Genomic DNA, 18,206 nt, shown 5'->3' with positions numbered 1-18,206 from the left:
AAAGTTATTTGGAGAATTGCTGACGGAACGACAAGAAACAAGTGCTCCAAATGCAGCTGTAAAACCCTGCAGCCACCAGCTGAAATTCCAGCAGCAGCAGAAACTCCCAGCTCCAGCAGAGTTGTGTTACAGACTGGGGCACAGCCAGACCCCTTACACCTCTCCCAGGAGAGCAGGTGACACTACTCAGGTTATCAACTGACAGCAGCAAAAACTTTACTCATACTGAAAAGTGTTAGGTTAAATTGGTTTGTCTCCACAGTGATGCAGGACAACCACTTAAAAACAGTCATGCACATTTTTTTTTTTCAGATTTCTGTTCCTTGTTTCAGTTTTGCTATAGCTTTTTCCTCTCTAAATTTAACCCAGCTCATTGTCTGTTCAACTCTCAAGATATACAAAAAAAACATGCAGGAGCTGGAGAGCTTTAGCTGGCCAGAGACAGCATGAAGCAGCTGTGAAAAGAAAATAAAGGGTCAGGAACAACTTTTCCAGCACAAACAAGAACCCTCACAATGGTCCATCTCTCTTGAAAGCAGGTGATCAGAGACATGCAACTCTCCAGAAGAAGTAGAGAAGCAGTAGAGAAAGGGGATTAAAAATAAGAGTTTGCTGTTCATCTGTAGGAGACAATCATGAAAAAAAAATAAGAAAACCCGGTGGAAGTCCAGCAAATAAAGCAGAGAAAAGAAGACAGAGAGCTCTAAAACCATCTGCACTGCACGGGTAGAGAAAACTGCAAATCAAAGGTCATCACTGGCCTAAGAACAAGTGATCTGAGCTCCACTCTCCACACCCTCAGCAAGGCAAATTCCAGCAGTGAAAAGCCACCTCAGGCAGCCCCGTCAGAGGGAGAAGAAGAGAAAGTGCCAGGGCCTTCGCTGTGTTCGATAAGCTCGGGAGGAAGCAGAGCTGCACCTCTCCAATCGCCAGGAGACCAGAATTAGTCACCGCCGAGGTCCCTGTGGGCGTTGCCCTGGATGACCAGAAAAATTACCCCAGTGCATTAAACAGGGCTTTTCCCTCATCCTGAGGGGATGAACCGGGGGAAAAACAGCCCAGGAGCGCTTCCTTCTCCAAAACAAACGCCCGGCGCGGCTGCCGTGGGACTCCCACCGGGCCTGGCAAACACCCGGCCGAGGAGGGGCCCAGGGCAGCCCCAGCCCCGCAGACGCTTCAGCCCCGCAGACGCTTCGCCCCCGCCCACGGCGCAGCCCCGGGTCCCCCCGGACCCCGGCCCGGCCCCACCTCGGGGCCCTCCCCGCGCCCTCCGACCCCCGCCCGGCCGGGGCTCCGCGCCGCCGCCGGGGCAGCCCCAGCGCTACCTCCGCTCCCCGCACCGGGCGGCGCTCCTTTTACGCCCCTTTTGCGACGGCCGGAAAGGAGGCGGTGGCAGCGCGCGCCGGGGGCGGGGCCGGGGCAGAGCGAGGACGGCGCGGGAGCGGCTGAGGTGAAGGGGGGGGGGGGGGGGGGAAGGGACCCAAACACGAAACCCACGTCGCTCTCAGCCCTGCCACCCCCTCAGAGAAGCCACAACCTCCCCTTCGCCCCTCCTGCCCTCTGTGTCACCCCCTAGCGACCATCCCTCGGTCTCCCTGTCACTCCTCTTAGCGACTGCTCGGTGCTCCTGTCACTCCCTGTTACCCTCTCCGAGATCCTCTGTCACCGCCTCAGGGACCCCCCTTCATCCCCCTCAGCGACCTTCCGGTGTCCCTGTCACCGTGTCAGAGACCCCCTTGGAAGCCCCGTGTCATCCCCTCAGAGATCCTCCCATCCTCAGTGACGCCATGGCCTCTCTGTCAGCCCTCACTACCCCCTCAGTGATCCCCCAGTGTCCCCTGACCCCCTCCATGTCACCCCCACCCCACCGGCTGCCCCCACCGGCTGCCCTGCAGTCCCCACTGCCCTTCGGGACCCCCAGGAACCTCAGCTGTCCTCTCTCCCCCTCCTGACAAATCCCCCTCATCCCCTTTGTGCCCCCCTGTCAGCCCACCACCGTCCCTGCTGCCCCCCCCACCACATCCCCAGTGAGCCCCCATCACTTCCAGTAACTCCTCTGCCCCAAGGACCCCACTGAGCCCCTCTGCCCCTTCATCTCTCTGCCTTCAGCCCCCCCGTTCTCCCCTTCATTCCCTTTTCCTCCTTTCCCAAACCTCCCTCCGTCCTGGTTCCTTTTCCCTTTCCTCTCTGATTGCCCCCAGCACCCCCACTCCCCGTGTGACCTTGCAGTGACTCCAGTCCCAGCTGTCCCGTGGGAATCTCCCGGTGGCTCTGCTCCGAGGACTCAGGTGTTTGTAGTTGACACTGTGGTCAGGCAGGTGGGATTAGCCAGTTCTCTGGGTTCTTCCCTGACTCAGAGCTCCTGGATCAACCGGAGCGCCCAGCCACTGTCACAATGTGCTGGGTGTCCCAAGCAGGCTTGGGGACATCCTGTGTCACAGTGTCCTGGGCCTGGCACTGTTTGGGTTGGCTCCAGGCCATGCTGTGTCTTCTCAGCCAGGGAACAGGAGCAGGGCCAGAACATGGAGACCCCCTGGAAGCTGCTCCACAGGGCTGAAAGATTTCATGGCAACTTTTTTAGTGTCTGTACTGAGAAAACACTCAAAATGGGTCAGCTGTCATTACCCTGCAGCAGGGACAGCAGAGGTAACACATTTCCTACCTCCTTACGTCAGTGCTTTGAGGATCAGTGACCTTTACCCATGTCTTATCAGCCGGACCTGACCTGTGCAGGCTGTTCAGACACAGCCTCTGTTTGTTTAGGAAGGCACAGACAAATTCCTCTGTCCTTCCCTCAGCACTGTCCACAGGACAATTTGCTGGAGACAAAAGGAAAAAAGGAAGTGTCCCTTGGTAGGGCTTTATCTCTGCCTGTCTGGCTGACACAGCAGGGAAGAGGCAGGTTGACAACCCAGGGATCATCAGTAATTCAGGAATTTCCCTTTTCCCCACGTAATTCAACCATCTTTGCAGCTTTGTCATTCCAGGTAACATGAACTTCCTGCCCTTGATGGTCTTGTCCACCTTTCATTTTCCTTTGGAGATTCTATCCACACGCTCCCTTGGGTAGGGTGTGGCTGCATTCTTGCACTGGGAGAAACACTTCGGAGAGGGTTAAAATCTCCTTGCCTTTTGAAACACTTTCTTCACTTGCTCTTGATATTGGAAACAATCTGTGATAGTCAAACTGGAGCTTAAAAAAAAAAAAAAAAAAACCTTTAAAACTCCAAAGTGCCTGAAGACCAGGATAAATATTTAAGAAAATTATAGTTATATGGAAAATTGAGGCTGGCCAATGCTGTTGTATAATCTGCTTGCAAAGCAGCTTATGAAAAAACAAGGAGTTTGAGTGTTTTCCTTCTCCCTGTGAAAACAATGGGATAGGATGAGGTGTTAAGAAAAATTTATCTCAGGACCTTGCATCTGGCGCACATGGCAATTCCTTTCTGCCTCCTGGTGTTTGGAGGTGCCTCTTTCTGTGCCCAGGCAGAGCTTGGGAGTTGGCAGGGATGCAGGGCAGCTGCACAGCAGGAAGTTGGGACAGCCTGGAGTACACCATACCCTTACTGTGCCCAGGGATTTGCAGAGTGAAGCTGTGTGGGAGATGTACAGTCTGCCCCCAGAACAGTGGGAAAACTGACTTGATTCCACTGTAAAATATTTAATGAGGAGAGAAATGTAGGGAGATAAGAACTCAGGGTAGATCTTGACTGACATAAGAGAATGTAAAGGAAGAGAAATTTATAAAGCTGTTTTTAGTGTAAGGAGAGTTAGTGAGGGGGTTTCTGCTGGGGAAGGCAAGAGGGGCAGAGCCCAACTGGTGTTGTCAGGATGATCCTCCTGGGGGGCTGCAGATTTCTCCTGAGGGACAGCTCTGATCTCTGCTCTCTGTGAGCAGGGACAGGACTCAAGGGAATGGCTGGAGCTGTGTCAGGCTGGACATCAGGGAAAGGTTCTTCCCCCAGAGGGTGCTGGGCTGCCAGAGCTGCAGGAGTGTTTGGACAGCGCTGCCAGGGATGCCCAGGGTGGGATTGTTGGGGTGTCTGTGCAGGGCAGGGTTTGGATGTGATCCTTGTGGGTCACTTCCAGCTCAGGAGATTCCGCCAGCCTGCACATACACTCTCAGTAAGAAGCTGTGCCTCAGCAGTGCTCTGTGGTGTGACTGAAGGTGCTCTTTGTGCCAGACCACATGAAAATTATGATAAATCATGTGCAGGGCTCAGCCCTGGGCTCAGTGACAGCTCAGGGTAGACAGATTCCCAGTCCTTACAGAGTGAGGGCTCCTCTGCTGCCCAGCTTGCTTTGGAGCAGTGCTGATGAGCTGCCTGTGTGGACACATTTATTTTGTAGTAAGGGCAATATGCAGGGAGAAATTGGATAGCTGTTCTGCTTTACTAAGCTTGTCCTAGCCCAGGTAAATTAGTCTGCACAGGCACATAAATATCCTCAGCAGTTAGAGAATCTGCATCGTCTCTGAGCTTCATCCCCACAGAGCTTCAGCCCCTCTGCATCCCCAAGGCAGTGCCTCAAACCTGTGGGAGGAGAAGTCAGGAGTTATGGAATGTCTGATTAAATGGACAGGCAGCATCCGTGGCTGAGGCCAACAGTGGGACAGTCAACAAGACCAATGCCAGGTTCTGCCCTTGGGTTACAACAATCCCATGGAATACTCCAGGCTGGGGAAGGAGTGGCTGGAAAGCTGATGCTGGTAACAGTGGCTGGACATGAGCCCAGGTGGGAAAGTAGGCCAATGGCACCTGGACTGTCACAGCCATGCTGTGTCCAGAAGGCCCAGCGTGGTTCCCTGTGCTGGCACTGCTGGGGTAGCTCCAGTCCTGGGGGCAGCTCTGGGCCCCTCCTGGCAAGAGAGACATTGAGGGGCTGGGGTGTGTCCAGGGAAAGGAACAGAGCTGGGGAAGGGTCTGGAGCACCGGGAGCAGCTGGGGGGCTCAGGCTGGAGAAAAGGAGGCTCAAGGGTGACCTTCTGTCTCTGCACAACTCCCTGACAGGAGGGTGCAGCCAGGGGAGGTCGGGCTCTGCTCCCAGGCAACAGGGGCCAGGGCAAGAGCAAACGGCTTCAAGCTGCAGCTGGGAAGTTCAGGTTGGAAACTGAGAAAAGTTTCTTCCTGGAATATGTTGTCCAGCACTGGCATAGGCTGTCCAAGGCAGAGGTGGAGTCACCATCCCTGAAGGCATTTAAAATCTGTGGATGTGGCACCTGGGGATGTGGTTTAGTTGTGCCTTGGCAGTGCCAGAGGAAGAGTTAGACTTGATCATCTTAGAGGCCTTTTCCAACTTAAATGGTCCTGTGATACTCAGGTTGCTCCAGCCCCTCTCCAGCCATGTATTTAGCGTTGCACCAGCAGGACATTGGGATATGTGTCCACAATGAAATGGGAAGTCTCCATGTTCTGTTCCCTTTCTTAGGTGAAAGCCGTGGTTGTAGGCACTGATTATAGTTGCATTCACTTCATCTCTTGAAAGCTCTTCATTTCAAGTTAAATGGTTGTGTAAAAAACTCCTAAAATCAAAGAGCCTTAAACACCATTTTTATTTCATTTCTACCTCCCCACTACACACAAGCTTCACTCCTTAAACCACTTGGAATGAAGGAAAATCATGCTGGGGCAAGCCAACAGTCTAATCTGTGTCCAGTCAGCAGCAGTGACTAACAGAAGGTGCTAAGAAGAATAAACGTGTCAAGAGGTACCTCACATCTTGCTTATTTTCCTTTATATCTCAGAGTCAGAAAAATGAAGCGAACGTGGAGCTTCAGCAGAAAAATGACCTTGGATTCCCCTTAAGTGACATGTCCTCTGATGCCCTTGTTCTCAGGTATGTGGAATGTGGTTGGTTGGTTCGTTGGTTGGTTGGTTTGTTTGCAGGGAAAAGTATGTTAGCTCAGAAATAAAATTAAGGCACTATGAATATTTAAATGTGAAATGAAAAGTATATTCAGACTGGAATGCTGGGAATTACATGCCCAGGAGCATAACATTTATAACAGAGAATGTCATGCAAAATCCACATTTCTCTTTCAAATTCCCAATTTACTCATACTAGAGATGGGATTGTGAAGTTACAGTCATTACTGCTTGCAGTCTTAAAAATCATGATCAGATGGCAGACTTTATATTTAGCTTAAAAATGGGCAAGAGATCAGGCAACTTGAATTCTGTCAATCTGTTCTTATTCACTACATATCCTTAAACACCTTTACCTGTCACCAACCAGCTTTCTCACAAGCAGCTGAACCTTCACCTCTACAAGGCTGTAGTTGTCCATTCTATGCAAGAGTTGTGAAGGTTGACCAGCTCTGATCTCTTGCAAGATTCACCCGCTTTTGTTTCAACTTTTTTCTCGCCATGAGACTTTCTAGTCTTGATGCTTCCTCTTTCTTCCTTTTCTCTTCCTCCTTTCTTTCAGCCTCTCCACCCCAGGCCATGCCCTTCTAAAACCTCTCAGTACTTCCTTCTAATTTGTTTCAACATTCTTTTGTTTTTCTCACATACAGATCTTTGCCTGGATGCCCTTGGATGTGCATTCTCCATTATTTGCTCTTCACCTTTGTCCTTTTCCATCTTCCATTTACAGTCTCCAGTTTTTAACTAAACATTTTTTCTCCTCTTCTCTCCAGTGACCATCAGGAAACACTTTTTATCTGTGAGGGTGACTGGCACTGGTTATCCCAGGCATCCCCAGAAAGGTTGTGGTATCTCCATCCCTGGGGTGTCATCCTGCACTACTGGCTCTGGTGGCCCTGCTTGAGCAGGGAGATGGTCCAGGTGACTTCCAGAGCTCCTTTCCCCCCTCAGCCATTCTGGGAGGCTGAAATAACTCTGGTTGTGTTTGAAGCTAGTAGCAAATTACTTTGCTTTTGCAGCAAGAGTAGGGAGGAGTCATAGATCTCTCTGTGTGAGCTCACTAGAGCTAAGAGCCCTTCTTGCTCTTAGAGAACTGGGTTGAGACACAGATTTGCTGTCAGGGTGGGATTTAGGGAACTGGACAGTGTGAGTACAGAGTCATAATTTCACTGCACTGCACACGGATCTTTTCCTCCCACCTGTAAAACAGCAACTGCTGTGAGCAACCCTTGAGTTTGAGGGCTGTGGTTGGTAGCAATGAACTCAGATAGCTGAGAGGTCATGAAGCCAGGCTGGATGGAGCTCAGCAAGCTGCTCTAGTGAAAGGTGCCCCTGCCCTGTTAATATGGGTATTGTTATTATTGATATTACAATCCATGGGAAAGTTCTGATTCACTCTCCACAAAAGAATTGGGTTTATCTTCTCAAAACTTCACCAGTGATATCTTCTAAAAGTTATCTTTACAACATAGAATAAATAGATCTAAACGTTAGTTCAGTTTTGATTTAATCTAAATTATGAAGGGTTTTTATATTTTCACTGACATTTCATCCTAAACATTAATAAATTTAAAAAACAAACTAATTTTTAAAAATTGTTGCAGAATGGCAAAGTCATTTTCTGTCCCACTCTGTGAGGTACCTCAGCAAAAGCTTCTCCTTGGCAATACCCAAATCTAGACAGGATGGGAGGAAGAGATGTGGGGAAATGGAGCTGTTTGCTCAACATTAACACAGTGAGCCCAGGAAACCCCCCAGTGCTTTGAGAGAGCCCATCAGCACATTATGGAGGGACAACAAAATGAGACTGTGAAGCAAAGAGGATTCAGAGTAGAAAATAAAACCTATGTGTGTGCAACTAATGGCAGGGTTAGATGGGATACTGGGATATTCCTTCCTGTGAGGGTGGTGAGGCCCTGGTAGAGGTTGTCCAGAAAAGCTGTGGCTGCCCCATCCTTGGAAGTGTCCAAGGCCAGGTTGGACAGAGCTTGGAGCAACCTGGGATAGTGGAAGGTGTCGCTGCCCATGGCAGGGGGTGGAACAAGATGGGATTTAAAGTCCCTTCCAGCCCTGGGACTCTATAATAGATGTTAAGTCACAGAGTCTGACAGGGAATAATTGAGGGCAGGTATTAAAGTAATTTTGGGTCATTTCCTCCACATCTACCCAGCTAAGCGTTAATAGAAGCTGGAGGCTCCACCACAGCCACCATCAGTTGCAGTGTCAGTGCAGGGACACGTTTTCTGTCAGCTCACTCTACTGACCTGGTGTTGTGACACAAGGCTGAGAAGAAAATGTTACTCACAGTGACCCACATGACCCTTTTCTGGCAGCAAAAAATCCAAGTCACGTAGTAAAATGACAGTACTGGTTTCTAATGATGCTCTTAAGAATTTCAGAATTAACATTTCCAGATGTAATTCTGCTTATTTATGATTTCTTCTGTGAAGTCAGTGTTCACTTTGGGTTTGCAGGAGAGGACTGAAAGCAATATCAAACTGCTGTATGGGAAGCAGCCTGCCTCAAGGAAAGCAAAACTTCAGAGTCCTTGTAGTAAAATCCTAGATAACCTTTGAGAATCTCAGTAAACCTTTCAGAACTCTCAGTAAACACTTGAGAACTCAGTAAATTTGAGAATCTCAGTAAACATTTGAGAACTCTTAGTAAACCTTTGCATTTGGTTTTTCACAGTGTCTGGAGGCAGAAGTCAGCCCCGAAATGTGGTGGTTCCAGCAAGGCCTCTCCTTCCTGCCCGTGGCGCTGGTTGTGTGGTCAGCAGCATCGTTTGTGTTTTCCTACATTACTGCAATTGTCCTGCACCACGTTGACCCTTTGGTGCCCTACATCAGGTCAGTGATGTCCAACCTGTGTCAGAGCACTGAACTGACACCACTCCTGTGAGTTCTTCCCAACTCCAGACTTAAATAGCAGTTCTTACCCAACAGCTCCAGTTCTAAAGTTACTCTTTATAGGCATTGTATATATAGTTATAGGTGATATTAAACTGACAGAGGGGAAATTCAGGTTAAATGTTAGGAAGAAATTCCTTCCCTGTGAGCGTGGTGAATCTAGCACAAGTTGCTCAGAGATGCTGTTGCTGCCCCATGCCTGGAAGTGTCCAAGGCCAGGTTGGATGGGGCTTGGGGCACCCTGGGATGGTGGAACATGTCCCTGGTTGGCATGAGATAGTTGAGATGAACTTTAAGGTCCTTCCCAACCTCCTTCTGGGATTTATGTGTTACTCTATTTAAAGGTGTCTGGTTTTGTGCAAAACTCTAAGCTTTGGCTCTGTGAACATACACTTAAAAATGATGACAAACTGCAGGTGCCTCACCACATCCCTGCTCAGAGTGAAGCCACTTGCTGCCACCAGGTTTGTTGCACCAGAAAATCCATACTAAAATCTACATTGCCAACTTTATTCTATTAAGGCTGATATATATAACTCAAGCTTTGCTCTTTCAGTTTTCCATGTTCTTCATTTTTCCAGTTTTAATCCTTTTTATTCACCTTTTATGGCATCAAGATCGATATGAAAGGAACAGTTACTCTGAGCATGATCATTCCCTGCTCCAAGGCAAGCTTGTCTTTACCATGGTGATTTCTACAGCTCTAAAACCAGCACAGCATAGTTTGAGTAATGAAAAATTCAGTGAAAATCATCTGGGAGGCACTTTTTTTACATGTCCTTTGTAGACTGAAATAAGTAAAGTTGTGTTGGAAGTATTTTTAATATAAATAATATAGGATATGTATCACTCCATTTATCTTTTCCAGTGATACAGGGACAATACCACCTGAAAGATGCTTATTTGGGATCATGTTAAATGTTTCAACCTTCTTGGGTGAGTACAGAAAACTGTCCTTGGTGAGCTGCAGGCAGTTCTGTAATGCAACAGCTTTAAAAAAGTTCACTTCCTTCTCCAGATCATTAAACAGCCCAGAATTCTTACTCAAAAACTAAATACTGAGCAATAAATCTCACTTCTCTTAAGAGATTCAAAATGTGTATTCAGGGATGTCATCCATGAATTGCCAGTATGTGTTTGTGGATTCCAGAAGGACAAAAAATGCATTCAAAAAAACAAACAGAAAAGTAAAAGCAATAAAAATGCAAATTCAAGGCAGTCACCTTACCTGTACTACAACAATGGAGGGAGGGAAAACAACCCAATATGGCTTTTTAATGAAATAGCTCCAAAAAATCTAATAATTTGATTTGTTTGTCATTATATTATTTCAATTTTCATTTCCAGCCTTTCAGCTTTCCTATTTCACTGTGCCCTAAAAAAATAATTGTATTTTAAAAGTTGCCTCCGTCACTCAGCATCTTCCCAGGTAAACAAGGCCACTGCTCCCCAGCAGGAATCTTATGCTTGTGGCTGTCTTTGCAGGGATGGCCACCATGTACGTCCGGTACAAACAAGTGTCTGCCCTGAGCCCAGAAAAACCCAAGATCCTCAGGCTGAATAAGCTGGGCCTCACACTGGGATGGATGAGCTGCTTTGGACTCTGCATTATTGCAAATTTCCAGGTTTGTGCGCCACGTGCACTGCTCTGCTCCTGCCAGAGCTGTGTCTGTTCTGAGATACCTGCTGTCATACCTGATAAACTGTGGATTTACAGAAACTGGCAAACTGCTTTTTTGTGAAATTCTCTACAGAGAACGGTTAAAAAATATAAGGTTTGACTTTTAATTTGTTAGTTATTCCTTATTTGCTTTGGGATTTGTGAGCAGCTGTTCATGACATTTCAAAACATTCATAACCACCAAGATTGCAGAAGCCCCACTTGGATCTCCTTCCAGCAGGTTGAAAACCTGAGGTCTAGATTGAAACCCTGCAACTGGGGCTCAGGAGAATCAGGTATCAAATAGTATAAAAGGTATCAAAAACTTGTTACAACTAGAAGCAAAGCCAACAAAACCACCCAACCCCACAAGCCGAGCTCTGAAAAACCTGCCCTCTTGGGTAGATTGTCCTTCAAACCTTCTCAAATTCTTGAAAATTCTGCAACATTAATTCTTCTGATTTTCTCCATCCCAGGTCTCTATTTTTTCTTCTCCCCAATACTTTCCACTCCAAAAACCCCAAATCTGATATTCTCACCCATCACACCATGAGCAAGTCCCCATCGTTGGCTTTATTTGCCAGGTGATTGTATAATTGCCAGCCTTATCACATTAATTTCCTGATGGATTTTGGGGCTCTGTTGTGGTGCCTGTAGCCACCACAGGCTGCAGTGTCACCTTGGGCTCCTGCTGGATTAGGAACAGGGAAAACCAAAGAGAAAAGGCTCCTGGAAAGCTCCACCTTTTCCCTAGCACAGCTCCTAAGGTGCTTCAGCAGCCCCTGTCTTCGAAACCTCAGCACTCTCATTCTAGACATTTTTTCTTTTGGAGGCCTCAATCTATTTACTATTTTCTAGAGCCCTCAGAGGTCCCAGCCTCCCATTCCACCAAGAAGAATCCTCCAGGCTCTGCTCAACTCCATGATTTCCCTCCACTGCCCTCAAGAAAGAGTTTTTCTACTTTCTTTGCATTTCACAACAGTCAAAACCCAGGAGGTGCATGTTAATTTGGTAACAGTGTGTATCGTTTAATCTTGAGCAAAACAAAAGTTGGAAGTGATGCTCTTGCATATTGCCCTGCAATCCACTGGTGATTGAAGACCCCAAAGTGTAAAAATAGAGAATTTCTCTCTGCTGACACCTCCCTGCACAGTACATGATTTTGGAGCACACACCTTTGCAACCTGTATATTTCTTAAATAGAAATTCTCATTGTGGATGCAGCACTTACAATTTGTTTGTGCACAGAAGGTGCACAACGAAAAGCTTGATCTTAAGAGTTACTCAGTAAGATACACAGAGAACCTCATGTTTTAGGGAAGGAAACATCTGCACGATTAAGGTGCAGGGAGGCCGCCAGGCCTTGGCTTGTGCAACAGGTCAGATGACACTTTTTGTTCCCTGTCTCTGGCTCATGTGCTAAGCTGGGGATGAGAGGAAAGGGCTGAACACACGTGGGTTTTCATACACATATATTTTAAAAATAATTTTTTTGTTGGGTTGGATTTTTTGGAATATCTTCTGGTTTTAGTTATTTTTGCTATTTGACACTTGGTTCTCCTGGTGGTGTTTTTAAGTATTGCTGCTTGATTGAACCCTGTTCCCTCAGAGTATTCCAAGATACTAATTTGATAAACAATCGTTATTCAAACCGGAATTCATTCAGAGAAATGCAAAACCTCATTATTTTTAATCCAAAATTAGATGCTAGTATTGTGTTGTATCTGTTCTGTATTACATAATCTTTCATAGATGCCCAGGTTCCTGGGGTAGAAATGTTGTCACTCCCACTCCCTGCCCACCTGCAGGGATTCTCTCACCCAGTTCCTGTGATATTGTCCATTTATGAGAAGAGCTCTCACAAATTCCTGTACTGAAGGTTCAGCTGTGACCTGTAACATCACCACAAGAACTTAACAAAAGCAGAAATTCCAGAGGCTGGCAGGTTCTGCCTTCCAGACATCTTCCAATGGGGCTTCCAAAAAAAGTCTCCTGAGGACTGGCACAGTCCAGAACTGCTTAGCTCAGAATGGGAGCAGGTCACTGAGGGGTGGATGCCAGAGGTTTACAGAAGAAAATGAAACCAGGTTTTCACAGGCAGCACTTTCTTTCCCTAGAAATGCATCCTGTACTACATCCACGTGCTGGGAGCCTGCCTGACCTTTGGGGTGGGGTCCATTTACATGCTGGTTCAGACCATCCTGTCCTACCTGATGCAGCCAGAACTTCACAGCAAAGACATCTTCTGGGCCCGCCTGGCTGTGTTCCTGTGGAGCTGTTCCAGCATCTTGAGCAGTATCCTTTGCCTGGGCAGTGGCACCAAAACCCAGCAGTCTCCACAGGATTTACGCCTACTTGAACTGAACCACCACCATGTGCCACAAGAGGCCTGTCATCCTTGATTGTACACCCTATAGAGTGCCCTGTTCTGTATTCCAGCCTGGGAATTTCAGGGAAAATTGTTAATGCCTTTAGTACTTTTAATATTCCCCCCTGGATATTAAAAAAAAAAAAAAAAAAAAAAGGTAAGAGGGACAGTTACTACCCTTTCTCCTCCCCTTACCTACTGCACACCAGAGACTGAAAACAGGAAAAATAAGAGGTCTGACTAAATTAAGAAATATGGGGCCAAAGGGAAGTGTCCTTAAGGGATGGGTGGTTTCAATGGGGGAAAAAAAACAGGTAAGAAATAAAAGTGTGTTCCTGAGGACAAAAATGGTGCAGTGGGTTAGATTAGGATACAACTGAAAAAGAAACAGAATGTAGCACAAGAGGAAAACAGACCATGTGGAGCAGGGCTGTGCCAGCTGGCTCTAGAACAGGGATGATGTGCTGGCACTTGCCAGGGAGACAAGTCTGGAGCACATTTCAAGGATGAGCTGGGTGGGGGGACTTTGACCTCTGATCTCCTCCCTGCCCATCCTGCAGTTCAAAAGACAAGATATTTCTGACTGGCATTCCCTACCACCTTCCCTCAGCATCAGAGTTCATCACCCCCTTTAGCTCTGTATTCCAAGTGCTGGAAGCAGCTGTGGGGTTTAGAGAAAGAGAGAAGCACAGAATGGTTTGTGTTGAAGGGATCTTCTAGTGCTGCCCTGTCTCAGTGGGAATATATTCTGGAACATTTATCCATATATTTATATAACAAATGTGGGCAAACTCACTCAGAAATAGAGGCCTTTTTCCTCTCCCAAATCATTGAAACAGTCAGGAGACTGCATCAGAATAGTTCCCCTGCTCACCACAATGGACTTGGAAATTGGATTTGAAAATTAAACTAAGTTTTTGTGTCAAATAGGACAATAACACCAAACTTCCTGAATTCTAGAGACACAAGTTGCAAAACCCATTGCTTAAACACTATCCCATCTGCAGCTGTATCCAGGCCACTGATTTAATCCCCACCAATCCCACATATTTGCAGGCTGGCAGCCAATAGCAACACTAAACTGTATGTCCCATTTCACAAGGTTGGAGCATCTTGCTGGGCTCCCATCCCTGCTGCTGCAGGATTATAGAATCTGAAGGAGTCAGAGGAGCAGGGACAGTGGGGCACAGGCTTGTTATCCATCATGAAGGACCTTCACCTGCTGAGGGGCCTTGGCAGACAGCAAGGAAATCCTCTGAGAAACTTGGAGAATTTTTGTATTTAACAGAAATTTTTAGTATTAGCAACCAAGATTTTCAGTTTTGAATAGGGAGGAACCAAATGGGTGAAACTAAAATATGTTCTATGAACAATATGATCTGCTGCAAGTTACATTCCTCTTACAGATGCCAAAAGCCCACAAACCTCAGATTTGTAGAGGTTTTTGTGCCAATGTAGACTAACCAAAATTATAGGGAAGTTGTAGAAGTAATGATATGTACATATATAACAATGAAAGAGGAAGAAAAGGGAATTTATTGTTCTAAATTAACAGCTCATAATATCATAAGGGAAAGATGGGGAAAGGGAGAAGTCTGTGGCCTTGGGTTAAATGTTGTAATAGGTACTGGAAGACAGAAGGAAATGTATTTTGTGTCAGCTCTGGGGTCACAGCAGTGCCCATTCCCTGTGCCGGCACTGCTAGGGCAGCTCTGGTCCTGGGGACAGCTCTGGGCCCCTCCTGACAAGAGAGACACTGAGGAGCTGGAGCACATCCAGGGAGGGGAAATGGAGCTGGGAAGGGGTCTGGGGCACCAGGAGCAGCTGAGGGAGCAGCCGGGGGGGCTCAGCCTGGAGAAAAGGAGGCTCAGGGGGGACCTTCTGGCTCTGCACAGCTCCTGACAGGAGGGGACAGCCAGGATGAGGTTGTGCTCTGCTGCTGGGGAGCAAGGGCCAGGACAAGAGGAAACAGCCTCAAGCTGTGTCAAGGGAGGTTCAGGTTGGATATGAGGGAAAATTTCTTCCTAGAAAGGGTGGTCAGGCACTGGCACAGCTGCCCAGGGCAGTGGTGGAGTCACCATCCCTGGAGAGATTTAAAAGGCATGTGGATGTGGCACTTGGAGATGTGGGTTTGTGGTGGCCTTGGCCTTGGGGAACAATTGGACTCAACCTCAGAGGTCTTTTCCAACCTAAATAATTATCTGAATCTATGAAAATACCCCTGGTCCTGTGGTGGAGTGTAACAGCAGAACTGCCAGCCCAGAGCAAGGCAGTTGATGACCCACTGTAATGGGGGGGCAGGGAGGGGAATGGGAACCAGTTATTTTTATGTCACGATGATTAAATTCTTCCCACTGCAGCAGGAACTCAGGCAGATAACAAACAGCTCCTAGAGCTGCCCAATTCAATTAAGCAGAAAATTGGGTGTCTGTAGTCCAATCAGTAACCAGAGCTGCTAAACCACTCACATCCATTTTGAAATAAGCTTTGGAAGTCTGGGTTCTTAAGGCCATGTTTGTGCTAGGAAGTCCAGTCTTGTTCACTACCAAAATTAATTTTTCACATCAGGAGGCTCTTCATGTTTAATCTCATTAACCACTGACAAATTTAATATCTTAATCCTATGAAAATCAGGTTGTCTATAAATTAATGATCTGAGTTTCATTTGTTGTGTAGCAGGAGCACTTTTTTGGGTACCTTCCCCCTGTAAGATGTTGAAGTGACATCAAACACTCCAGAAGGATCTAGGTCTTGGATTAAATGGGGGATCATTGTCAGATGGCGTGAAATCCAAAGCACTTCTCAAACCTTGACTAGGAGGGAAATAGAAAAGCCAAATATCCTCTTTGCTGCAGGTGATACAGAATTCCAACCTGTGGCCCACAGCAAGAATGCAAGGTAGTTGAGACATTGACAAGCCATCAGAGAAAGAGATCCAGACTCTTATTAGGGTGGGAAATACCAGTAAAAATAAATTAAAATGCTCAGTAAGTGTGCACATCTGATCATAGCTTAAACACTTCCACGAGAGTGCTGTGTTTGATCAGAGGAATAACAAGAGGCAGCACACAGAGAACAGAAATAATGGGTTTACGTTCAAATTAACCCTTTCATGTGACAATAACCAGTGGGCTGGGACAAGCTATGGGTTGAAGGGCACAATGTGAATGGTCCATGGCACCATTACTGCTCCTCTGGCTGAGACCTCATAGCCTCAGCTCAACACAGTCTGCAACTTCCATGTTCCTCATTCTTAGCTTTGAATCTTCCTTAACCTCTTCCCTCAGTGTTTGTGTCCTCAGTTGTGTTGTACAGTGGATTGTATGGACAGAACCTGGTGCAGAAGCTGCACTGGGACCCTCAGGAAAGAGTAAGTGGGGGGGGGGGCAGAAATGGAGACCAAATCCAGCTGGATTTGGAGGGACAGGTGGGAACTTCCTGCAGGTCACAGCACAGACTGGGATGGGAGAGGAGAGAGCTGTGCCAGCCGAACCAGCCAGCAGATCCTTGGAATTGTGGGATCCCAGACTGGTTTGGGTTGGGAGGACATTAAAGCCCATCCAGTTCCACCCCCTGCCATGGGCAGGGACACCTCCCATTATCCCAGCTTGCTCCAAGCCCCGTCCAACCTGGCCTTGGACTTCCAGGGATGGGGCAGCCACAGCTGCTCTGGGCAACCTGTGCCAGCACTTACTGAAGTACTGATTGCACAAAACTGTTGGATGTTCAAGTGTAACTCTAAATTAATCCCTCCTGCATCTTGAGGAGGGCCTTGAACCTCTCTGCTCATTGTTAGTTGAGCTCTGGATTGAGCCTTCAGGTTTTGTAGGTGCATATTAAATTCCCAGTGGGCATCATCCCAGTTGGAGCAGGTGTTTTCCTGGTCATTCTCATTCTTCAGCACTTCATTCGTGGAGATTCCAGATACAATAAGGGATTTTGGTCTCTAGTGGGAATAGTTCTGGATGTAAGATCTCACATGGGATGTCACAAGTCACAAGCCATCCTTGTGCCACTGCAGGTTCTAGGGCAGTTTTCACATGGATTTTTTCCCCTCTGTAACATAGGGCTACACCCCCCACATCATCAGCACCGTCTCTGAGTGGTCGCTGGCATTCTCCTTCCTCAGCTTCTTCCTCACCTACATCCGTGACTTCCAGGTAAAATGAAGTTAACATTCTCTGTTTCTGAATAGCCCAGTGTGGTGCAGCAGGGCAGCCTTAGATTTTATGGGATCATGGAATCGTTTTGGTTGGAGAAGACCTTTAAGGTGATGGAGTCCAGCCATTAACCTGGCATGGATCAGTCACCAGGGCTGGAGACCCATGAGCAGCTCTAAGTGACCCCCACAGAGTCTGTCCCTGCTGTGTCCCTGCTGTTTTACCACAGCTCCAGCATCAGTCTGGCTTTAACTAGCCTTGACTCGCCCCGACTGACTTCACTTCCAGTCCTGTCACAGCCACAGGGGCCTTTTCCTCCAGGACAAGGCAAATGATGGAGCCAGTCCAGAGCACAGCTAGGAGCCAGGCACATGGTTCTGAGCTGATCTGTTGGTATTCACAAAAAATCTTTGGCGTTTCCTCTGGCCACTGAACTTCCCAGTGCCAAGGCAGTGAAGGAGCCACTCACAGGGACTCCCTTTGCTTTCCCTCCACAGAAAATCTCCCTGCGAGCCGTGGTCAGCCTGCAGGGCCAGACCCTGCACGAGAGCCCAGGGAGCTTCAGGGCAGAGGAGCAGGCACTGCTCATAGCAGGGAGCATCTGATGGATGTAGAGAACTCAGGAATTTATAAGCAATAACAGCTGCTATTTCTAAACATTAATTTTATATTAAAAAAAGTATGAAGTGATTGTCTTGTACTTGACATCAAGGGCTTTGCACAGCTTTGCAAATGTTACCAGTACTGTGAATGAGTCTGTGACATTTCTACATTTTCCAATGTCATGAAGGATTAAATGAAGGTTATTAATGAGTTGTGTCTCCTTGTCTCTTCCTCCACACCCAGTTTGACCTCCCTCACCCTCCTCTTTCCAGTGCTCCTCAGGCCAAATCCTTTTGGATGGCAGAGTCTCCAGCCTCACCTCTGCTCCCCTTGGGCCCAGGGGGCTGATCTATGCCCTGTAGTTTGGGCCAGATGGGATGGACCCCAAAGCCACCCCATCCTCTGAGCAGCCCATAGGGAAAAACCTCTTCACACCACAGCCTGCTCTGGAGATCAAGAGGCAGCTGAGCAGCTCCCTCCTGCTGGAAGGGCAGCCCTGTGCTGGCTCTGGAGAGGAGTGACAGGGAGCAGCAGGAACCACATAGCCATGGAATCCCAGAAGGGTTTGGCTCAGAAGGGACCTTAAAGCCCATCCCATTCCATCCCCTGCCATGCACAAGGACACCTTCCAGCTTGTTCCAG

General features: G+C 47.6%; 2 protein-coding genes across 10 annotated transcripts in view; one reads left to right on the top strand and one right to left on the bottom strand.

Moving 5' to 3' along the window:
* CEPT1 (choline/ethanolamine phosphotransferase 1) overlaps positions 1-2,309 on the bottom strand; it is a 33,210-nt gene extending 30,901 nt beyond the window's left edge. Inside the window, exon 1 of one of the 7 annotated variants that reach the window (XM_053964084.1) lies at positions 2,223-2,309. The gene's annotated coding sequence lies outside the window, so the exon portion shown is untranslated. The other 6 variants (XM_053964082.1, XM_053964083.1, XM_053964088.1 and 3 more) reach the window with 6 other exon arrangements.
* Positions 1,375-17,774, top strand: DRAM2 (DNA damage regulated autophagy modulator 2). 3 transcript variants are annotated; one of them, XM_053964090.1, is made up of 9 exons: positions 1,375-1,450; positions 5,744-5,835; positions 8,556-8,713; positions 9,642-9,709; positions 10,259-10,398; positions 12,551-12,728; positions 16,089-16,171; positions 16,869-16,961; positions 17,459-17,774. In XM_053964090.1, the coding sequence occupies exons 3-9, from the start codon at positions 8,583-8,585 to the stop codon at positions 17,564-17,566; spliced, it is 801 nt and encodes a 266-aa protein (XP_053820065.1). In that variant the 5' UTR covers positions 1,375-1,450; positions 5,744-5,835; positions 8,556-8,582; the 3' UTR covers positions 17,567-17,774. The 3 variants fall into 3 exon arrangements, with proteins under 3 accessions (XP_053820065.1, XP_053820066.1, XP_053820067.1); XM_053964091.1 differs by lacking the exon at positions 1,375-1,450 and adding an exon at positions 2,199-2,288; XM_053964092.1 differs by lacking the exon at positions 1,375-1,450 and adding an exon at positions 2,231-2,318.
* Positions 17,775-18,206: the final 432 nt, after the last annotated feature.

The sequence above is a fragment of the Vidua chalybeata genome, chromosome 24, assembly GCF_026979565.1.
Source record: "Vidua chalybeata isolate OUT-0048 chromosome 24, bVidCha1 merged haplotype, whole genome shotgun sequence".
Classification (NCBI taxonomy): domain Eukaryota; kingdom Metazoa; phylum Chordata; class Aves; order Passeriformes; family Viduidae; genus Vidua; species Vidua chalybeata.
This window is presented reverse-complemented; position numbering and strand designations above follow the sequence as displayed.